General features: G+C 39.8%; 1 protein-coding gene across 1 annotated transcript in view; it reads right to left on the reverse strand.

The window, feature by feature from the left end:
* Nucleotides 1–5,588: 5,588 nt before the first annotated feature.
* The window catches only part of ABCA2 (ATP binding cassette subfamily A member 2), a 70,505-nt gene continuing 57,768 nt past the window's right edge, over nt 5,589–18,325 (reverse strand). Inside the window, exons 33-46 of the mRNA XM_075834547.1 lie at nt 15,965–16,080; nt 15,566–15,713; nt 15,001–15,124; nt 13,927–14,059; nt 12,365–12,485; nt 11,762–11,940; nt 11,109–11,250; nt 10,848–10,982; nt 10,283–10,386; nt 9,428–9,520; nt 8,928–9,030; nt 8,561–8,698; nt 7,776–7,982; nt 5,589–6,374 (exon numbers count right to left, since the gene is read on the reverse strand). Coding sequence (XP_075690662.1) covers nt 6,339–6,374; nt 7,776–7,982; nt 8,561–8,698; nt 8,928–9,030; nt 9,428–9,520; nt 10,283–10,386; nt 10,848–10,982; nt 11,109–11,250; nt 11,762–11,940; nt 12,365–12,485; nt 13,927–14,059; nt 15,001–15,124; nt 15,566–15,713; nt 15,965–16,080 — 1,779 coding nt within the window. The 3' untranslated portion in view covers nt 5,589–6,338. The remainder of the gene's footprint in view (nt 6,375–7,775; nt 7,983–8,560; nt 8,699–8,927; nt 9,031–9,427; nt 9,521–10,282; nt 10,387–10,847; nt 10,983–11,108; nt 11,251–11,761; nt 11,941–12,364; nt 12,486–13,926; nt 14,060–15,000; nt 15,125–15,565; nt 15,714–15,964; nt 16,081–18,325) is intronic.

Below are 18,325 nucleotides of genomic sequence, written 5' to 3' on the forward strand. Positions count from 1 at the left end.
GCAGTATTATAGTAGTTATATTCTTGTATATAGGAGCAGTATTATAGTAGTTATATTCTTGTATATAGGAGCAGTATTATAGTAGTTATATTCTTGTATATAGGGGGCAGTATTATAGTAGTTATATTCTTGTATATAGGAGCAGTATAATAGTAGTTATATTCTTATATATAGGAGCAGTATTATAGTAGTTATATTCTTGTATATAGGGGGCAGTATTATAGGAGTTATATTCTTGTATATAGGGGCAGTATTATAGTAGTTATATTCTTGTATATAGGGGCAGTATTATAGTAGTTATATTCTTGTATATAGGAGGCAGTATTATAGTAGTTATATTCTTGTATATAGGGGCAGTATTATAGTAGTTATATTCTTGTATATAGGGGCAGTATTATAGTAGTTATATTCTTGTATATAGGGGCAGTATTATAGTAGTTATATTCCTGTATATAGGGAGCAGTATTATAGTAGTTATATTCTTGTATATAGGGGCAGTATTATAGTAGTTATATTCTTGTATGTAGGGGCAGTATTATAGTAGTTATATTCTTGTATATAGGGAGCAGTATTATAGTAGTTATATTCTTGTATATAGGAGCAGTATTATAGTAGTTATATTCTTGTATATAGGAGCAGTATTATAGTAGTTATATTCTTGTATATAGGGGCAGTATTATAGTAGTTATATTCCTGTATATAGGGAGCAGTATATAGTAGTTATATTCTTGTGTATAGGGGCAGTATTATAGTAGTTATATTCTTGTATATAGGAGGCAGTATTATAGTAGTTATATTCTTGTATATAGGGGCAGTATTATAGTAGTTATATTCTTGTATGTAGTGGCAGTATTATAGTAGTTATATTCTTGTATATAGGGGCAGTATTATAGTAGTTATATTCTTGTATATAGGAGCAGTATTATAGTAGTTATATTCTTGTATATAGGAGCAGTATTATAGTAGTTATATTCTTGTATATAGGGGCAGTATTATAGTAGTTATATTCCTGTATATAGGGAGCAGTATTATAGTAGTTATATTCTTGTATATAGGGGCAGTATTATAGTAGTTATATTCTTGTATATAGGGGGCAGTATTATAGTAGTTATATTCTTGTATATAGGAGCAGTATTATAGTAGTTATATTCTTGTATATAGGAGCAGTATTATAGTAGTTATATTCTTGTATATAGGGGCAGTATTATAGTAGTTATATTCCTGTATATAGGGAGCAGTATATAGTAGTTATATTCTTGTGTATAGGGGCAGTATTATAGTAGTTATATTCTTGTATATAGGGGCAGTATTATAGTAGTTATATTCTTGTATATAGGGGGCAGTATTATAATAGTTATATTCTTGTATATAGGGGCAGTATTATAGTAGTTATATTCTTGTATATAGGGGCAGTATTATAGTAGTTATATTCTTGTATATAGAGGGCAGTATTATAGTAGTTATATTCTTGTATATAGGGAGCAGTATATAGTAGTTATATTCTTGTATATAGGGGCAGTATTATTGTAGTTATATTCCTGTATATAGGGAGCAGTATATAGTAGTTATAATCTTGTGTATAGGGGCAGTATTATAGTAGTTATATTCTTGTATATAGGGGCAGTATTATAGTAGTTATATTCTTGTGTATAGGGGCAGTATTATAGTAGTTATATTCTTGTATATAGGGGCAGTATTATAGTAGTTATATTCTTATATAAAGGAGCAGTATTATAGTAGTTATATTCTTGTATATAGGGGGCAGTATTATAGTAGTTATATTCTTGTATATAGGGGCAGTATTATAGTAGTTATATTCTTGTATATTGGGGCAGTATTATAGTAGTTATATTCTTGTATATAGGGGGCAGTATTATAGTAGTTATATTCTTGTATATAGGGGGCAGTATTATAGTAGTTATATTCTTGTATATAGGGGCAGTATTATAGTAGTTATATTCTTGTATATAGGGTCAGTATTATAGTAGTTATATTCTTGTATATAGGGTCAGTATTATAGTAGTTATATTCTTGTATATAGGGGGCAGTATTATAGTAGTTATATTCTTATATAAAGGAGCAGTATTATAGTACTTATATTCTTGTATATAGGGGGCAGTATTATAGTAGTTATATTCTTGTATATAGGAGCAGTATTATAGTAGTTATATTCTTGTATATAGGGGCAGTATTATAGTAGTTATATTCTTGTATATAGGGGGCAGTATTATAGTAGTTATATTCTTGTATATAGGAGCAGTATTATAGTAGTTATATTCTTGCACATAGGGGGCAGTATTATAGTAGTTATATTCCTGTATATAGGGGCAGTATTATAGTAGTTATATTCTTGTATATAGGGGGCAGTATTATAGTAGTTATATTCTTGTATATAGGAGCAGTATTATAGTAGTTATATTCTTGCACATAGGGGCAGTATTATAGTAGTTATATTCTTGTATATAGGGGGCAGTATTATAGTAGTTATAGTCTTGTATATAGGGAGCAGTATTATAGTAGTTTTATTCTTGTATATAGGGTGCAGTATTATAGTAGTTATATTCTTGTATATAGGAGGCAGTATTATAGTAGTTATATTCTTGTATATAGGGGCAGTATTATAGTAGTTATATTCTTGTATATAGGGGCAGTATTATAGTAGTTATATTCTTGTATATAGGAGCAGTATTATAGTAGTTATATTCTTGCACATAGGGGCAGTATTATAGTAGTTATATTCTTGTATATAGGGGGCAGTATTATAGTAGTTATATTCTTGTATATAGGGAGCAGTATTATAGTAGTTATATTCTTGTATATAGGGGCAGTATTATAGTAGTTATATTCTTGTATATAGGGGCAGTATTATAGGAGTTATATTCTTGTATATAGGGGCAGTATTATAGTAGTTATATTCTTGTATATAGGGCGTAGTATTATAGTAGTTATATTCTTGTATATAGGAGCAGTATTATAGTAGTTATATTCTTGTATATAGGGGCAGTATTATAGTAGTTATATTCTTGTATATAGGAGCAGTATTATAGTAGTTATATTCTTGTATATAGGGGCAGTATTATAGTAGTTATATTCTTGTATATAGGGGCAGTATTATAGTAGTTATATTCTTGTATATAGGGGCAGTATTATAGGAGTTATATTCTTGTATATAGGGGCAGTATTATATTAGTTATATTCTTGTATATAGGAGGCAGTATTATAGTAGTTATATTCTTGTATATAGGGGCAGTATTATAGTAGTTATATTCTTGTATATAGGGGACAGTATTATAGTAGTTATATTCTTGTATATAGGAGCAGTATTATAGTAGTTATATTCTTGTATATAGGGCGTAGTATTATAGTAGTTATATTCTTGTATATAGGGGGCAGTATTATAGTAGTTATAGTCTTGTATACAGGGAGCAGTATTATAGTAGTTATATTCTTGTATATAGGGGCAGTATTATAGTAGTTATATTCTTGTACATAGGGGGCAGTATTATACTAACCTTGCATTTTAAGTTACTATAGATTGCAGTGACTGGAATTGCTCTGGAACGCTCCTCTTCCATTTTGGAGAAGTAAAAGTCAGTAATTTAATGTACTTTTATGGTAAAAAAAAATGACTGACTAGAAGAAATCAAGGTGCGCTGAGAATACAATATGAGCTTACTTTTCATTCAGGTGGGGATTTTACAAGACATAAATTACTGCTAGGTGTTTTACTGCCCACACTCAACTTCTATTTGAAACAAAGTGTGTGTGTGTGTGTGGTCTCCTTTTTACTTCTATAAACAGCACCGATCTTATACGGGGGTTGGGCTTGGTATTCACTTGAATGGGGCTGAGCTGCAATACTAGACACAGCCTACTGGAAGGGTGGCACTGTTTCTTGAAAAAAACACTTTATTTCCGTGTGAAGACAGTAGCAATGGTTGTCAGCTCACCTGGCCAGATGGTGTTAAAGGCGAACAGAATTGATGGTCAGTAACCCAAAATGCGGCGACATTTCTCAGTGGCAGCTCCTCTTCGGTTTCGGGGGATCCTCCTGAGAAGTCGTCTGACGTGGTGACATTCCTGCATGCTTAAAGACTAAGGAATCAAATTAAGACGATTCTCACACACCATGGAGAAGGGGATCATTGACAGTGCTCCTATGGTGGAGTCCATGTATGGCCTCCATCACATCGGTCACAGGGATTGTCACCCAGCTTTCCCAGACTCCTGAACAACACATCTTTTAATAATACAGTGATTATATGCTGCACTGCCAAATTGCTGTCCTAATCAGTCCACTTTGACAAAGCTTAGTGGCTAAACCCATAATGGCAGCCATAATGATGGTCACCCAGCTTTCCCAGAACCAGACATAACTGAATAGATTTAACAGCTTGTTAGTGGAAGGCGGCGATTGGGCAATCCCTGGATGGGTGAGCCTACATGACTGTTTATGTAATATTTGTAGCTGCGCCATCTAGTGGCTTTTCTCAGGTACAGGAAGGGAAATAATTGCAGACTTGAGAACCCCAGAAAGATCTATATTACGAACTGGCTTTCCGACCCATTTAAATAGTTCAAATCAAGGTATAAAAGTTGAGTAAATTTGCATATATTTTGCTTTACTGATCTTGAGTTACGGCACATTTTATACTCCACTCACATCTAGAGCTGCATACACAATTCTGCTGGTATCCAGTTTGCTCTACAAGACCTCGCGTTTTCCTGCTGCTTCAGTGTTCTCAGATCATGGTCTGCTATAGTGCACTGAGGGGAAACAAGTTACCCTGGGGTACAGTTTAGTAGTAGAAAAAAGGTAACTTCCAAAAAGGATCAGACTATACTGCATTTAAGAAGCTCAGAAAAGAAATGAGGACTATTAGCACAGTGCTGACAGATAGCAGGCAGTAGAATTGTAAATGCAGCTTTGGATGGGACTGGAGAAATTAGCAGCGGGCTGACAGCAGGCAGTAGAATTGTAAATGCAGCTTTGGATGTGACTAGAGAAGAAGCCATATTACTTTAGATCAGTAAAGCAAAGGCATGTGTAACATTAGATGTAGATCTGCAAAATGATGGTGCACGAGCTCAAGTTCTATTCAATACAGAAAATCCATCCATGGACTGTGGTCATCACTGTCCCTAACTATTTCAACTTCTTAACATTTTCAAGATCTCCGTTTGCCATCAGTGAACGAGAGGATTATTTGTTCACATCCAGAGTTTTAAAAACCTATCCTGACATAGTCCCCTGCACACAGCTGAAGGTATGTCACAGTGTATCAGTGTAGGCAATCCTCTGAATTAAACAAAGTAGCAGCACAATTTTCTCATGTCCAGGGATTGAGGATGACAGCTCTACCCGTACACTGACACAGTGTAACAATCCTCAGCTATGAGGTTATAATATGAATGGCTCCCTTTAGCTGAGGGGTGACATTTGCTACATAACCCAAACTAAAAAGGCACAGATCACTCTGTTTTGGGGCCCATGGGGAGCCTAAAGATCAGCATCTGGTCTTCCGTGTCATATCCAAATCCCCCTTCCTCACCTCTCCTTCGCCCAGGAATGGGAGACCAGCAGAAAATAAAGTGCACGTATTTGGTCATTTAATTTGCAGTTTTTGAAAAAGGAAAAAAAGAACAAAAAAACACAAAATAAAAGCGTTATACACACAACATACATAGCCCATTTTTGGCAGTGCAGTTCCTAAAAATTGCCACCAGGGGATCTGCTGGCGGTGAATGCCCTCTGCAGTGACACTATATACAGTCGTTGGCACATTTATATTGCACAAAGAGACGGGGAAAAAGGGGACACAGCAAAATGTAAAGAAATCTTTACAAACTAAAACGAAGTCAGAATAATGCCCACAAGGTAGAGCGCCACGTCTGCTGCCAATGTCCCGAAAAGAAAAGTGCGCCAAGGCCAGTGGAGCCCCCTGTCTGCAGCACGACGTAGATACATTCCTAAAACAAGATCATTAAAAGAATCCTCTGCTATAGCCAGTCTCATCCATTCACCGGCTGTAGAGGACACCAGTTTGTAGACTCCCAGGGGCCCGCGTGTGCCAGCGTCTAGGCTCCACCACTGCTGTGGCCCCAGATGTGTTCATTTGTAAGCGGTTGCGGAGCCTGATCGCTGTCCATTCCAGAGCAGCGCCCCCTATGTATGGACAGTGGTATGAGCGACATCGGAGTGCGCTGTATACACGGCCGTCCCGTACAGCGGACGATGTTGACGTTTCCACACAACCCCCGGCTTGATTGGGGGCTTTTTATAAAAATGGGCGGTGGTCTCCAGCGTATGGGGTGTAGAGCAGAATGAAGAGGTCGCCTCAGCAGAGCGTGTCTGTATTGAAAGACAACTGAGCCTGCGGGAAAAATAAAAAAGTCAGATCACGATATCGACTCCGTCCTGATGAACGTCGTATTATTAAAAAATATTCTGAACAACGAAAAAAAAACACATGTCTGGATGTTTTTGAATTGGCGAAGATCACGCTCGGCAGCCCCATAGAGGAATGGAGCGGTGGTCGAGCCTGCGCGCTACTGCGCCATTCCTATGAGGCTCCCAGGAACGGCAGGGTAAGCCCGCTCTCGTGGTCCCGGCGGTCAGACCCCCCACTGATCAGATAATTCTGTGGATAGGTGATGAATATTGATTATGGGAAAACCCCTTTTATCAAAGTATAATTATAAGTTCTGCAGCTTTCTAATATAGTTCGTGATTCAAATTGGTATTATTTATGAGATGTCTGCTTGCTGTCAGTGAATGTGAACATTCATTTCCATTCAGAGGCTAAAATCCTGTACAGACCAAATACATCTAAGGCCTAGTTCACACAGAGTTTTTTTGCTGCGTTTTTCAGACTTTTTTATTTTTTTTAAATCAAGCAAATAGAAAAAAAAATGGTAAAGAAAAACCCACGCCAAATAACGCTTCGAATGAGCAGCGCATTTTGTTTCTGGTCTCCCATTGATTTCAATGGAGGCAAAATGCTTTTTTTTCCGTGAGCGGTCGGACAACGTTCAGAAAAAACGCTTCTACCTCCCATTGAAATCAATGTAAGAAAATTTTTGGTGTTTTATTGCGCCGATTCCAAAGCAGTTTCCGCGTCAAAAAAACCTCAGCGTGAACAAGGTCTAACAGCTGATTGTTTGTTCCAATCGTATCTAGTCTAGAAAGTCAATTTTTAGATTTTGATCTGCCTGCACGCCGTTTGCCGCGTTTTTCGCTGCGTTTCACAGGCGCCCATTGAGCGCTACGGGCAAAAACGCCGCAAAATACTCATTCTCTGCCTCCCATTGATGTCAATGGGAGGTCAGACACGTAAACGCCCGAAGATAGGGCCTGTCGCTTCTTTTTCCCGCTTGTGGGAAAAAACGCCTCCGCCTCCCATTGAAATCAATGGGAGGCATTTTCGGCCGTTTTTTTTTTTACGCGGTTTCCCGTCAAAAAAACTTTGTGTGAACAGGGCCTTAGACCCTAAGGATTGTCTAAACTGGATACAATTGTAGCAAACCCTCATCTGTGAGAAGTATTAGGTCTCTAAGGGCTGTTTGCTTCCAGATGTAAACAAGAATATTTCCATTCACTGACAACACTCAGAGATCTTTATATAGGTTGAATTATTGTAAAGTGGTTGCGTTTTTACCAGTGATGATATAAACATTTCCCAGCATGCTCTCCTGCTTGGTTAATATTTGGTTACAATTCTAAAATCCGAATAGGCGTGAATATAAAGAAGGACAAATAATAAATCAGCTCTTACCCTTTCCTCCTCGAAGCTGATCAGACCCTCATCATCCGTCTCTAGATCTTCTGGCTCCTCCACCACGAGGGCCCGTAGTTCAGTGGGTGTGGTCCGGGGCCGCAGGAGGCTCAGCACTCGCTCCATGGGGGACGGAACGACGTTGCTATGGTTGGCCTCTTGCTGCTCCAGGTTATCGCTCTGTTTCTTTGCAAAGTTGACAAATACCTGCACAGGGAAAATGGCGTAGACCAAAAATGTACAATTGACTGACAAGAAGCGGTGGTTTTATCATGGTGATCCATTTAAAGAGCAACTAAACTTTTAAAAAAAACAAAACTTGATATATCATAGTGACATGCCAGAAGTTTTGATTGGCGGCGGTCCGAGCACTGAGACCCCCACCGATCACTAAAACGAAGCGGCAGAAGGGTGAGCGCTGTGCCGCTTCATTTCATGATCGGCTTTCCTCGGAAAGCCGAGCGTGCGGCAAACGGACTCAGACTGTCTATTGAAATCAGTGGGGGGTTTTGGTGCTTGGACCCCCACCGATCACAACTTCTGACATGTCAAAAGTTTTTAAAAAAAGTTTAGTTACCCTTTAAGACTGTAGGATTGGTTTGATCAGGGTGGAGATCAGCAGAGCTACAGGTGCCTGGCAGCCCCCTATGTCCGTATTTTCATAAACGAGGGGTTAGTAATTATCCCATGCCCATGACCCGCTGAATGCTGCCATCTAAAATCAAAGCTATTGTGATGAAGGAAGGCGGGTGCGGGGCACATGTATAGACGGAGGTCTCACTTACATTGTCCAGTGTGGTCTGGCTGACGGAGTAATCCCCTATCCCCAGCACGTCCACCACTTGCTCCATCTTACTGAAGACTTGGGCAAGAGAGACCTGTTCGGACTTCAGTTGGTACTGGACCTTCGTGTGGTGTCTTTCCTGCCGGACACAAGTATGTGTTGTAGATCAGACGTATGCGTCATATACCAGCCTTGTTTTCAGTCAAAATAAGTTTAAAGATTCCATTCACACATTAAAGATAAGCGTCAACCTGTGTGCCTTGTAGCCGCTTATCATCATCCCTCCATACCAATAATGTCGGCATGTAAAACGAGGGTGGGTCCAGCGGGATCGCTCCAGTCTGAGGTGCGACGATCGTTATACTCACTTTGAGAATGGCTTCTGGGAAGTTCCTATTGAAGAACCGCACAACTTCCTTCACGTTAACGCTGGATTTCATCCTCACCGTGATCATGTATCCGTCACCAAATCTGCGTAACACAGGATGACATTTTTTTTATAGGCGACACGATATCAGTATACACATTTGCTAGTACTGATTGGGCACCGGGGCTTGGGATCGTCAGGCAATACTACCCAGAATTTAAAAAAATGGCTGATTTTTCCAAAACAGCGCCACACCTCTCCACAGGTTGCGTGTGGTATTGCAGCTGATTCACTTCAAACGGAGCCAATACCAGACACAGGCCATGGATAGGTGAGGAGCTATTTTTGGAAGAGAGCCGCCATGTTTTTTGTTTAACCTGTACAACCCCTATACTGGCAACGCAGTCCAAAATTTTCCGTGTAATCGTGTTACACCCCTGCGTTCCTCCCTCAACCCTATTAAAGGCACAGCCATCTGAAGTCTGGGAAACATGTTCTTACCGGTTTTTTAAATGCTGGATGCTGCCGAGGCATTTGAGACGGCCATTGACCATAATCGCCAGTCGAGTACAGAGAGCTTCACATTCTTCCATGCTGGAAAAAGAAATGACAGGTGAACTTCTAATCAACTAGACCGCGATGGCCATTCCCGTCACATAGGAGGTCGTCATGACCAATCAGAAGTGTGAGATTAATCCATAGTATCGGAATATGTTAATAAGTTTCACCTTCGCAACTAATATTTTCTAATTGTACAAATGAGAGACGAAGCAAAATCGGCAAATAGTTTTAATTTGTTATCATTTTGAGTATACAGCCCCTATGCGTGCCTTTATGTTTCCATGGAAACAGACTACAAACAAACTCTGTATAGTCATATTGCCACGCCCCTGTCCCCTACTTCTTAATAAGCTACCTAATGTTAGTAGTCAGTATGGGACAGACGGAAGGTGGAGTCACTGGATGATCAGACTACACGGGGTTTGTTTGCCCATCAATCTGCATAGGAGCTGTAAACAAAAAACGATCGAATTTTTTTTTATTAAGACGAATTGCCAAGTTGCTTAATCCCTCATTTTAGATGCACCGGAACAATAAAAAAATGTGGTTGCCTTTGATTTGTCTTCTTATCAGATTATCTCTTCTATATATGTTCATTACTCATTGAAGTGCCAAGTAACCTCGTAAAAGAACCGCTGTAATTTGAGACGTGACAGCGTACCAATATTTTTTACGATTAGATGATGGTTTTAAAGCAACAAACACTGTGAAAAACCATTCAAATTATCAAGAACATTGTCCCTGACCAATCAAATTGTCTAACCGAACTCTTATGTAAAACGCCGCCCCGTGTACCTGTGTGACGTCAGGACTAGAGAGCGCCCCGTTTTTATAATATCCAGGATTAGGTTCCACAGGAAACGTCGAGCTTTGGGGTCCATTCCTGTCGTGGGCTCATCCTGTGACCACAAATTGGGCAATATTGGTATCAGTCCATTCCCTAGCGCTCTTGGCACTCAATGATCGATCATGTTTAAAGTGTAAACTAAACTTTCAAAAAACTTTTGGACATGTCATGGCCACGTCAGAAGTTTTGATCGTTGGGGGGTCCGAGCACGATCGATAAACCGCATCGGCAGAAGCGCTCGGGTCGCACCGTGCTGCTTCGTTTCGGATTGGCTTTCCTCTGAAAGCGGAGCGAGCGGTGTACGCGCTTATGGACTTTATATTGCGCCCGCACACCACTGGCTCGGCTTTCCGAGAAAAGCGGATTAGAAGCGAAGCAGCACAGTGTTCACCCGAGCGCTTCTCCAGCTTAGATCGGTGAGGGTCTCAGTGCTCGGACCCCCACCAATCAAAACTTCAGACATGTCAAAAGTTTTTGGAAAGTTTAGTTACACTTTTATAATTAATTTCTCACCAGAAAGATGAAGGAGGGGTAGCCGATAAGTGCAATGGCTGTAGACAACTTCCTCTTGTTGCCGCCACTATAAGTTCCGGCTGGCTTGTCCGCATACGGAGTCAGCTCCAGTCTCTCCAATGCCCATTTTACCACCTGGCAGGAAGAAAAAAAAAAATACAGATCAGGTCTTCTACAATTCAGATACTTTGGCTGAACGAGTTTAGGGAGGTGGCAAATGTACGTCATGGCCAATGTAAGGACTTGACCTGCCGGACTCACCCTCTCCTCATCTTTCCACGGAATCCCCCGTAGGCGGGTATAAAGCTCTAGGTGTTCTTGGGCCGTCAGTTCATCAAATAATGCATCAAACTGCGGGCAGTACCCAATGCTCTGCTGCACCTGCAGAAGTTCCTTCAAGATGCTGCCAAACAAGAAGAAAGCTTCAAACTAGGTCCATCATATTGGCGAACGAATTTGCGCATTTCGCTGCAGAAAATACGCAACAAAAACGGCAAGAAATTGGCAGAAAAAATAAATAAAAACGCACCTGAAGGTGGGTTTTGATTTGTTTTTCGGCGCGGTTTTTACGTTTTGCTGCGTAAATTGCGGCGGGTTTTGTTGCGTATTTCTGTAGAACTAGAAATCGGGAAATAAACTGACACGCTGCAGTTACGAAAATACGCACCGCGGGTCAATTTACGTCCCGAAAGATACCGCAGCGTGGATGTGAGATTACCTGGAGTCTCCTTCACTACGCTGGTACTGGATTACGCTGCGGTTTTGCCGCACGTGATACGCATCTTGTGCATCGACCCTTCAGGTGGCCGCACGGATTTACATCCGAATATTTGCACAATGCAGAATAATAGTAATTTGGGGTAACACGAGAAAATGATATTACCCATAATTCTAAGGTAGTAGGTGGGACGTACCTGTGGCCATTGATAAAGGCTTCTCCACCTGTGGTGCTCTCATCCCCGGTCAGCATCTTGAAGGTGGTCGTCTTCCCAGCTCCATTTACACCAAGAAGTCCAAAACATTCACCAGGCTGAACACCAACACACAGGCGATCGACTGCTAGGATGCGGCCCATTTTACGGGATTTATACACCTGGAGTAGAATTATATATTTTTTGGAATATAGTGGATGCAGACACAAAAATTCAATAAGTGGGCAACAGCATAGCTTAGAAAACAGAACTTAAGTTAAAGCAGCTTTGTTTTATTTATCTTGTATTGACCTTAGGTTACATCATGTCTTATACTCCAGTCACATCCAGAGCTGCATTCAGAATCCTACTAGTTTACCTGCATAGCCTTGCAAGTCACTGGATCCTCCGGTTTGTGTAGTGCCTGTACAGAGCATCATCTCTAGTCGTCTAATGTGGGAGATATAAAGCTTAAACAAGCATCGGTACAGATGTTTGAAAGGCTGCTTTGGATGTGATTGGAGTAAAGGACATGATTTGATTCTAGATCAGTACAAAGTAAATATAGCACAGTGGATGGCATGTCACAGGGTACATATAGGTTACCTTTGTCAGATTCTCTATCTTTAACATGTCATTGTCGGCACCTCCACGTAAAACTCTCTGCCGCTCATTCGCCACATCAATGTCATCATCCTCAATGGGCTTAATAGAAATGGGGAGACGCCTGGAAGCGAAACATAATATTGAAGCAATGAGACCAGGCATGTAATGAGTAATCCTGGCCATCAGAACCATACGTAGCTATACAATGGATACTGCTATATAATATGGAGCATGGACCCTTATCCGGGTCAGAAATTGCAGTGAAGAATGGACTGTGAATGATGTGTGGCCATAGACATTACATAACGTTAGCAGAGCAATGGATCGGACAGTGATCAGCACCGATTCAGTCATTGATTGGTCTTGTCTCAACTGAATGTGCATATTATAGAGCAGGTGGAGATAAGTGGCTTCGGATGATGCTTATCTCAAAGAAAATGAAGGATAGGAAGAGAAATTCCATCCTAACTGATTTCTTTACAATACTGTGGTGTTAATGGGTAGAAAAAAAAATGTCAACATATAGTTTTTATACTGATGACCTATCAATGATCAGTGGGGGTCTGACACGCGAACCCCCACCGATCAGCTGTTCCGATCAGCTGCCCCTGTGGCATCGGAAGCAGTTGGCCCTGTACATTGTGAGCGGCCATGCTGCAGAGCTGCAGTCACCCAGCACGGCCGCTATACTGTGGTCTGAGCCACAGAGGCAGCCGGAACAGCTGATCGGTGTGGAGTCCAGGTGTCGGGCCCCCACCGATCATGGATAGGTCATCAGTATAAAAAACAGCCCCCAACCTGGACAATCGCTTTAAGAGGTTGTCTAGGCCAGTGTTACTTGGATGAGATCTATTTGACTAGGGGGTACTTGGCTAAAAAATACGAAGTACCCAGAAGGCTATGATCAAGCACAACATAAGAACATAGCAAGTACCCGTAGAGACACAGCGTGTTACCCATAGATATGTAGACTGTAAAGGGGGTTTTACACAGGACGAATATCGGTCAGACAATGTTCATAGAACGCTCGTTGTCGATAATTGTCCTGTGTAATCAGAGCAGCGATCAGCAGGTGAACGATCAAACGCTGGATCATCCGCTGGTCGTATCGTTTAAAAGAAGTAAAATATTCTGGTTGTCGGCAGCGCATCTTGGTGTGTGAACCGGGAGACGCGCTGCCGACATGATAATAATGTGTGGGGACGAGCGATCTGAGTAACGAGCGCTCGTCCCCATCCATAGCTCCGCGTGACAGGAGCAAACGAGCGCCGATCAACGATGTCTCATTGATCGGCACTCGCTGCACCGGCCGGTGTAAAAGGCCCTTAAAGGGGATTGGTAAATAAAAATCTAATGTCTATAGAGATGGAGAATTGAAGGTGTCCACACACATTAGACAAAGGTCGGCCAGACCTGCTGATATTATCTGGATCAGCTGAAGATCTGGTGTGTACGGAGGCCGTCCGACTCGTCCTTTGCTCCTACAGTAGATAAGCCGCAGTGGCTTCTAGTTATTCATGTGTAGGGGCAGCTTTACATGTGTCTTGTAGCCGTATACTTACTGCGGTTTGCGGAAGAAGTTGTACTGACACATAATTGTGATGAAGAAACCAACAAAACCTTCTATGGTCATTGCGACCAGGCCCCGGGTGACGATATCCCACTCAAACGGGGACTTCATCTTATCAAACTGACCTAAAGTGAGAAGAGACACAATGACTTCCAGCAACTCCCCAGCACTAAACCGAATAATGTCTGGAACGTTTACCTATAAATATATTTATGGTGATTATGCAAATACTTGATCTTGTTATGTACTGTCTTATGCTCCAGTTACAACCAAAGCTGCAGCCGGAATTCTGCTGGTGTACAGTTAAACCTCTCAGGCGGCAGAACTTCACATCTGATGTGTCTGTATAGACCATCGCCTGCTAAGAGGCTGTTAGGGATATGTCTGTTTACACTAGTGAATGTAATCAAATATAAAAAAAAAAAACCCTTCATCTTCCAGAATGCAATACATCCAAGCGCAGTTAAATATGGTGACTCCTGCAAGCTGAAAAGCGTGTGACTATCGCAGTGCTGTCCGATTCCAAGGAGAAATCTGCAGAACTTTAAATAATCTAGAGCAGGGGGTCGACAGCCTTCTGCACTTCAGCTGTGAAACTACAACTCCCAGCATGCCCTGACAGCAAAAGGATTTTATTTTAGCCAGGGCATGCTGGGAACTGTAGTTTTACAACAGCTGGAGTGTCAAAGGTTGCCGACCCCTGACCTAGAGTTACTCGTATACTCAATCCACATCCAAAGCTTTCTTCAGAATTCTGTTAGCTGCTCATGATCTAAAAGCATTTTAACTGAGCGTCTAGATTACGCTACGTTGTGAAGCAGTGCATTGTGGGAGGTGTATAGTTTTCCGACATCATAGTACCATAATACCGGCGTTAGGATTATATATCCCACACCACAAGGCGGAAGCAGTCAATTTGGGGAATTGCAGGAGTTGACAAGAAACTAAGTAGGATTCTAAATGCAGCTCTGGAAGTGATTGGAGAATCTCTGGATAATATGTCAACACTTTATAACTATTAGTTTTTGCTGAGGACTGCAGTGGTTTTGGTGGCTTGTGTTTTTACCTATCTTTGCGTAGTATTCGTTGATATATTCATTGTAGGCCATTTCCATCAGCCCGTGTCCAAGGTTGTAGTTGGGGAAGATGAGGAAGCAGCTCTTGAGGTAACTGTTCACCAACTTCAAGTCCTGGAAGAACAAGACAAATAAACTTAATGTGGTACATGTGACGCTGATGAAAAGGAGAAGGGGGGGTTTGGCATGGCTACACAAGTCCAGAACCTTTTGCCATGCCGGTCAAGGCCCTATTATACCGGCCGGTGCAGCGAGTGCCGATCGAGACAGATCGTTGATCAGCGCTCGTTTGCTCCTGTCTGAAGGACTAGCGCTTGTTCCCCCGATCGCTCACCCCCATACATTATCATCATATCGGCAGCGCGTCAGGGAGATGCGTTGCCGACAATGAGAATATTGAACTTTTTTAAAAAACGATACGACCAGCAGACGATTGAGCGTTTGATCGGTCATCTGCTGACCGCTGCCCTTTTTACACAGGGCAATCATCAGTTCTATAAACGATTGTTTGCCCGATAATTGTCGAGTGCAAAACCCCCTTTACTTGCCACCTACCTTATCGTGTTCAAACAGCTGCAGCAGGAAAGTGGCCACGGTGGCTGTGATCCCAATGAACAGATTGATGACGATGAGGAAGACGTAGGCCGTGCTGGGCACCTCAAACCAGAAGGAGGCGGGGTACATAATGGGGGTGATCGACCAGCTGAAAGAGAAGATATTCCTTGTCAGACAAAATTATTGTAATACAGAAATAAGAAAACTAAAAGGTGAAGAGAGAAAGAGGTCAAAGCTTTACTTGTAGATTTGGTCTTCAGTCAGGGCGGGGAAATGATGGAATTGGGGGTGAGGGGGTCCATGTTAATATAGGTAGGCATGGCCTAAAGGGGGTCCTCTGACTAGGGGATCAGAAACCTTCCACCCAATGATAAGCACATAATAGATAGCAGCACTCACCCATAGAGTAAGAAGAGGGACAGCACTGCCGGGAAGTTGGTAGGAGATGTATACGCAGGAAGGTCAAACACAAAGAGAATAATGATGCAGCAAGTAGCCGGAACCAGATAATTTAGCTGGGAAAAAAAACAAGAAGAAAAAGTAAAAACGTATAAATAACGTAGCCAAATTATAATATAATATCAAGAGTCAGAAACAAGATGAATGTCCGTTCTATAGTGGAGAGCAAAAAAATAGTTTTCTCCTGTTCACATTGTGCAGTATTATAGTAGATATATTCTTGTATATAGGGGCAGTATTATAGTAGTTATATTCTTGTATATAGGGCAGTATTATAGTAGTTATATTCTTGTATATAGGGGACAGTATTATAGTAGTTATATTCTTGTATATAGGGGCAGTATTATAGTAGTTATATTCTTGTATATAGGAGGCAGTATTATATTCTTGTATATAGGGGCAGTATTATAGTAGTTATATTCTTGTATATAGGAGCAGTATTATAGTAGTTATATTCTTGTATATAGGAGCAGTATTATAGTAGTTATATTCTTGTATATAGGGAGCAGTATTATAGTGGTTATATTCTTGTATATAGGAGGCAGTATTATAGTAGATATATTCTTGTATATAGGGGCAGTATTATAGTAGTTATATTCTTGTATATAGGAGCAGTATTATAGTAGTTATATTCTTGTATATAGGAGCAGTATTATAGTAGTTATATTCCTGTATATAGGAGGCAGTATTATAGTAGTTATATTCTTGTATATAGGGGCAGTATTATAGTAGTTATATTCTTGTATATGGGCAGTATTATAGTAGTTATATTCTTGTATATAGGGGCAGTATTATAGTAGTTATATTCTTGTATATAGGAGCAGTATTATAGTAGTTATATTCCTGTATATAGGAGGCAGTATTATAGTAGTTATATTCTTGTATATAGGGGCAGTATTATAGTAGTTATATTCTTGTATATAGCGGGCAGTATTATAGTAGTTGTATTCTTGTATATAGCGGGCAGTATTATAGTAGTTATATTCTTGTATATAGGAGCAGTATTATAGTAGTTATATTCTTGTATATAGGGGGCAGTATTATAGTAGTTATATTCTTGTATATAGGAGGCAGTATTATAGTAGTTATATTCTTGTATATAGGGGGCAGTATTATAGTAGTTATATTCTTGTATATAGGGGGCAGTATTATAGTAGTTATATTCTTGTATATAGGAGCAGTATTATAGTAGTTATATTCTTGTATATAGGAGCAGTATTATAGTAGTTATATTCTTGTATATAGGGACAGTATTATAGTAGTTATATTCTTGTATATAGGGGCAGTATTATAGTAGTTATATTCTTGTATATAGGGGGCAGTATTATAGTAGTTATATTCTTGTATATAGGGAGCAGTATTATAGTAGTTATATTCTTGTATATAGGAGCAGTATTATATTAGTTATATTCCTGTATATGGGGGGCAGTATTATAGTAGTTATATTCTTGTATATAGGAGCAGTATTATAGTAGTTATATTCTTGTATATAGGGGGCAGTATTATAGTAGTTATATTCTTGTATATAGGGGGCAGCATTATAGTAGTTATATTCTTGTATATAGGGGGCAGCATTATAGTAGTTATATTCTTGTATATAGGGGGCAGTATTATAGTAGTTATATTCTTGTATATAGAAGCAGTATTATAGTAGTTATATTCTTGTATATAGCAGCAGTATTATAGTAGTTATATTCTTGTATATAGGGGGCAGTATTATAGTATTTATATTCTTGTATATAGGGGCAGTATTATAGTAGTTATATTCTTGTATATAGGGGCAGTATTATAGTAGTTATATTCTTGTATATAGGGGCAGTATTATAGTAGTTATATTCTTGTATATAGAGGCAGTATTATAGTAGTTATAGTCTTGTATATAGGGGCAGCATTATAGTAGTTATATTCTTGTATATAGGGGGCAGTATTATAGTAGTTATATTCTTGTATATAGGGAGCAGTATTATAGTAGTTATATTCCTATATATTGGGGGCAGTATTATAGTAGTTATATTCTTGTATATAGGGGGCAGTATTATAGTAGTTATATTCTTGTATATAGGAGCAGTGTTATAGTAGTTATATTATTGTATATAGGGGGCAGTATTATAGTAGTTATATTCTTGTATATAGGAGCAGTGTTATAGTAGTTATATTCTTGTATATAGGGGCAGTATTATAGTAGTTATATTCTTGTATATAGAGGCAGTATTATAGTAGTTATATTCTTGTATATAGGGGGCAGTATTATAGTAGTTATATTCTTGTATATAGGGGCAGTATTATAGTAGTTATATTCTT

The sequence above is a fragment of the Rhinoderma darwinii genome, chromosome 8, assembly GCF_050947455.1.
Source record: "Rhinoderma darwinii isolate aRhiDar2 chromosome 8, aRhiDar2.hap1, whole genome shotgun sequence".
In the NCBI taxonomy this organism is placed as follows: domain Eukaryota; kingdom Metazoa; phylum Chordata; class Amphibia; order Anura; family Rhinodermatidae; genus Rhinoderma; species Rhinoderma darwinii.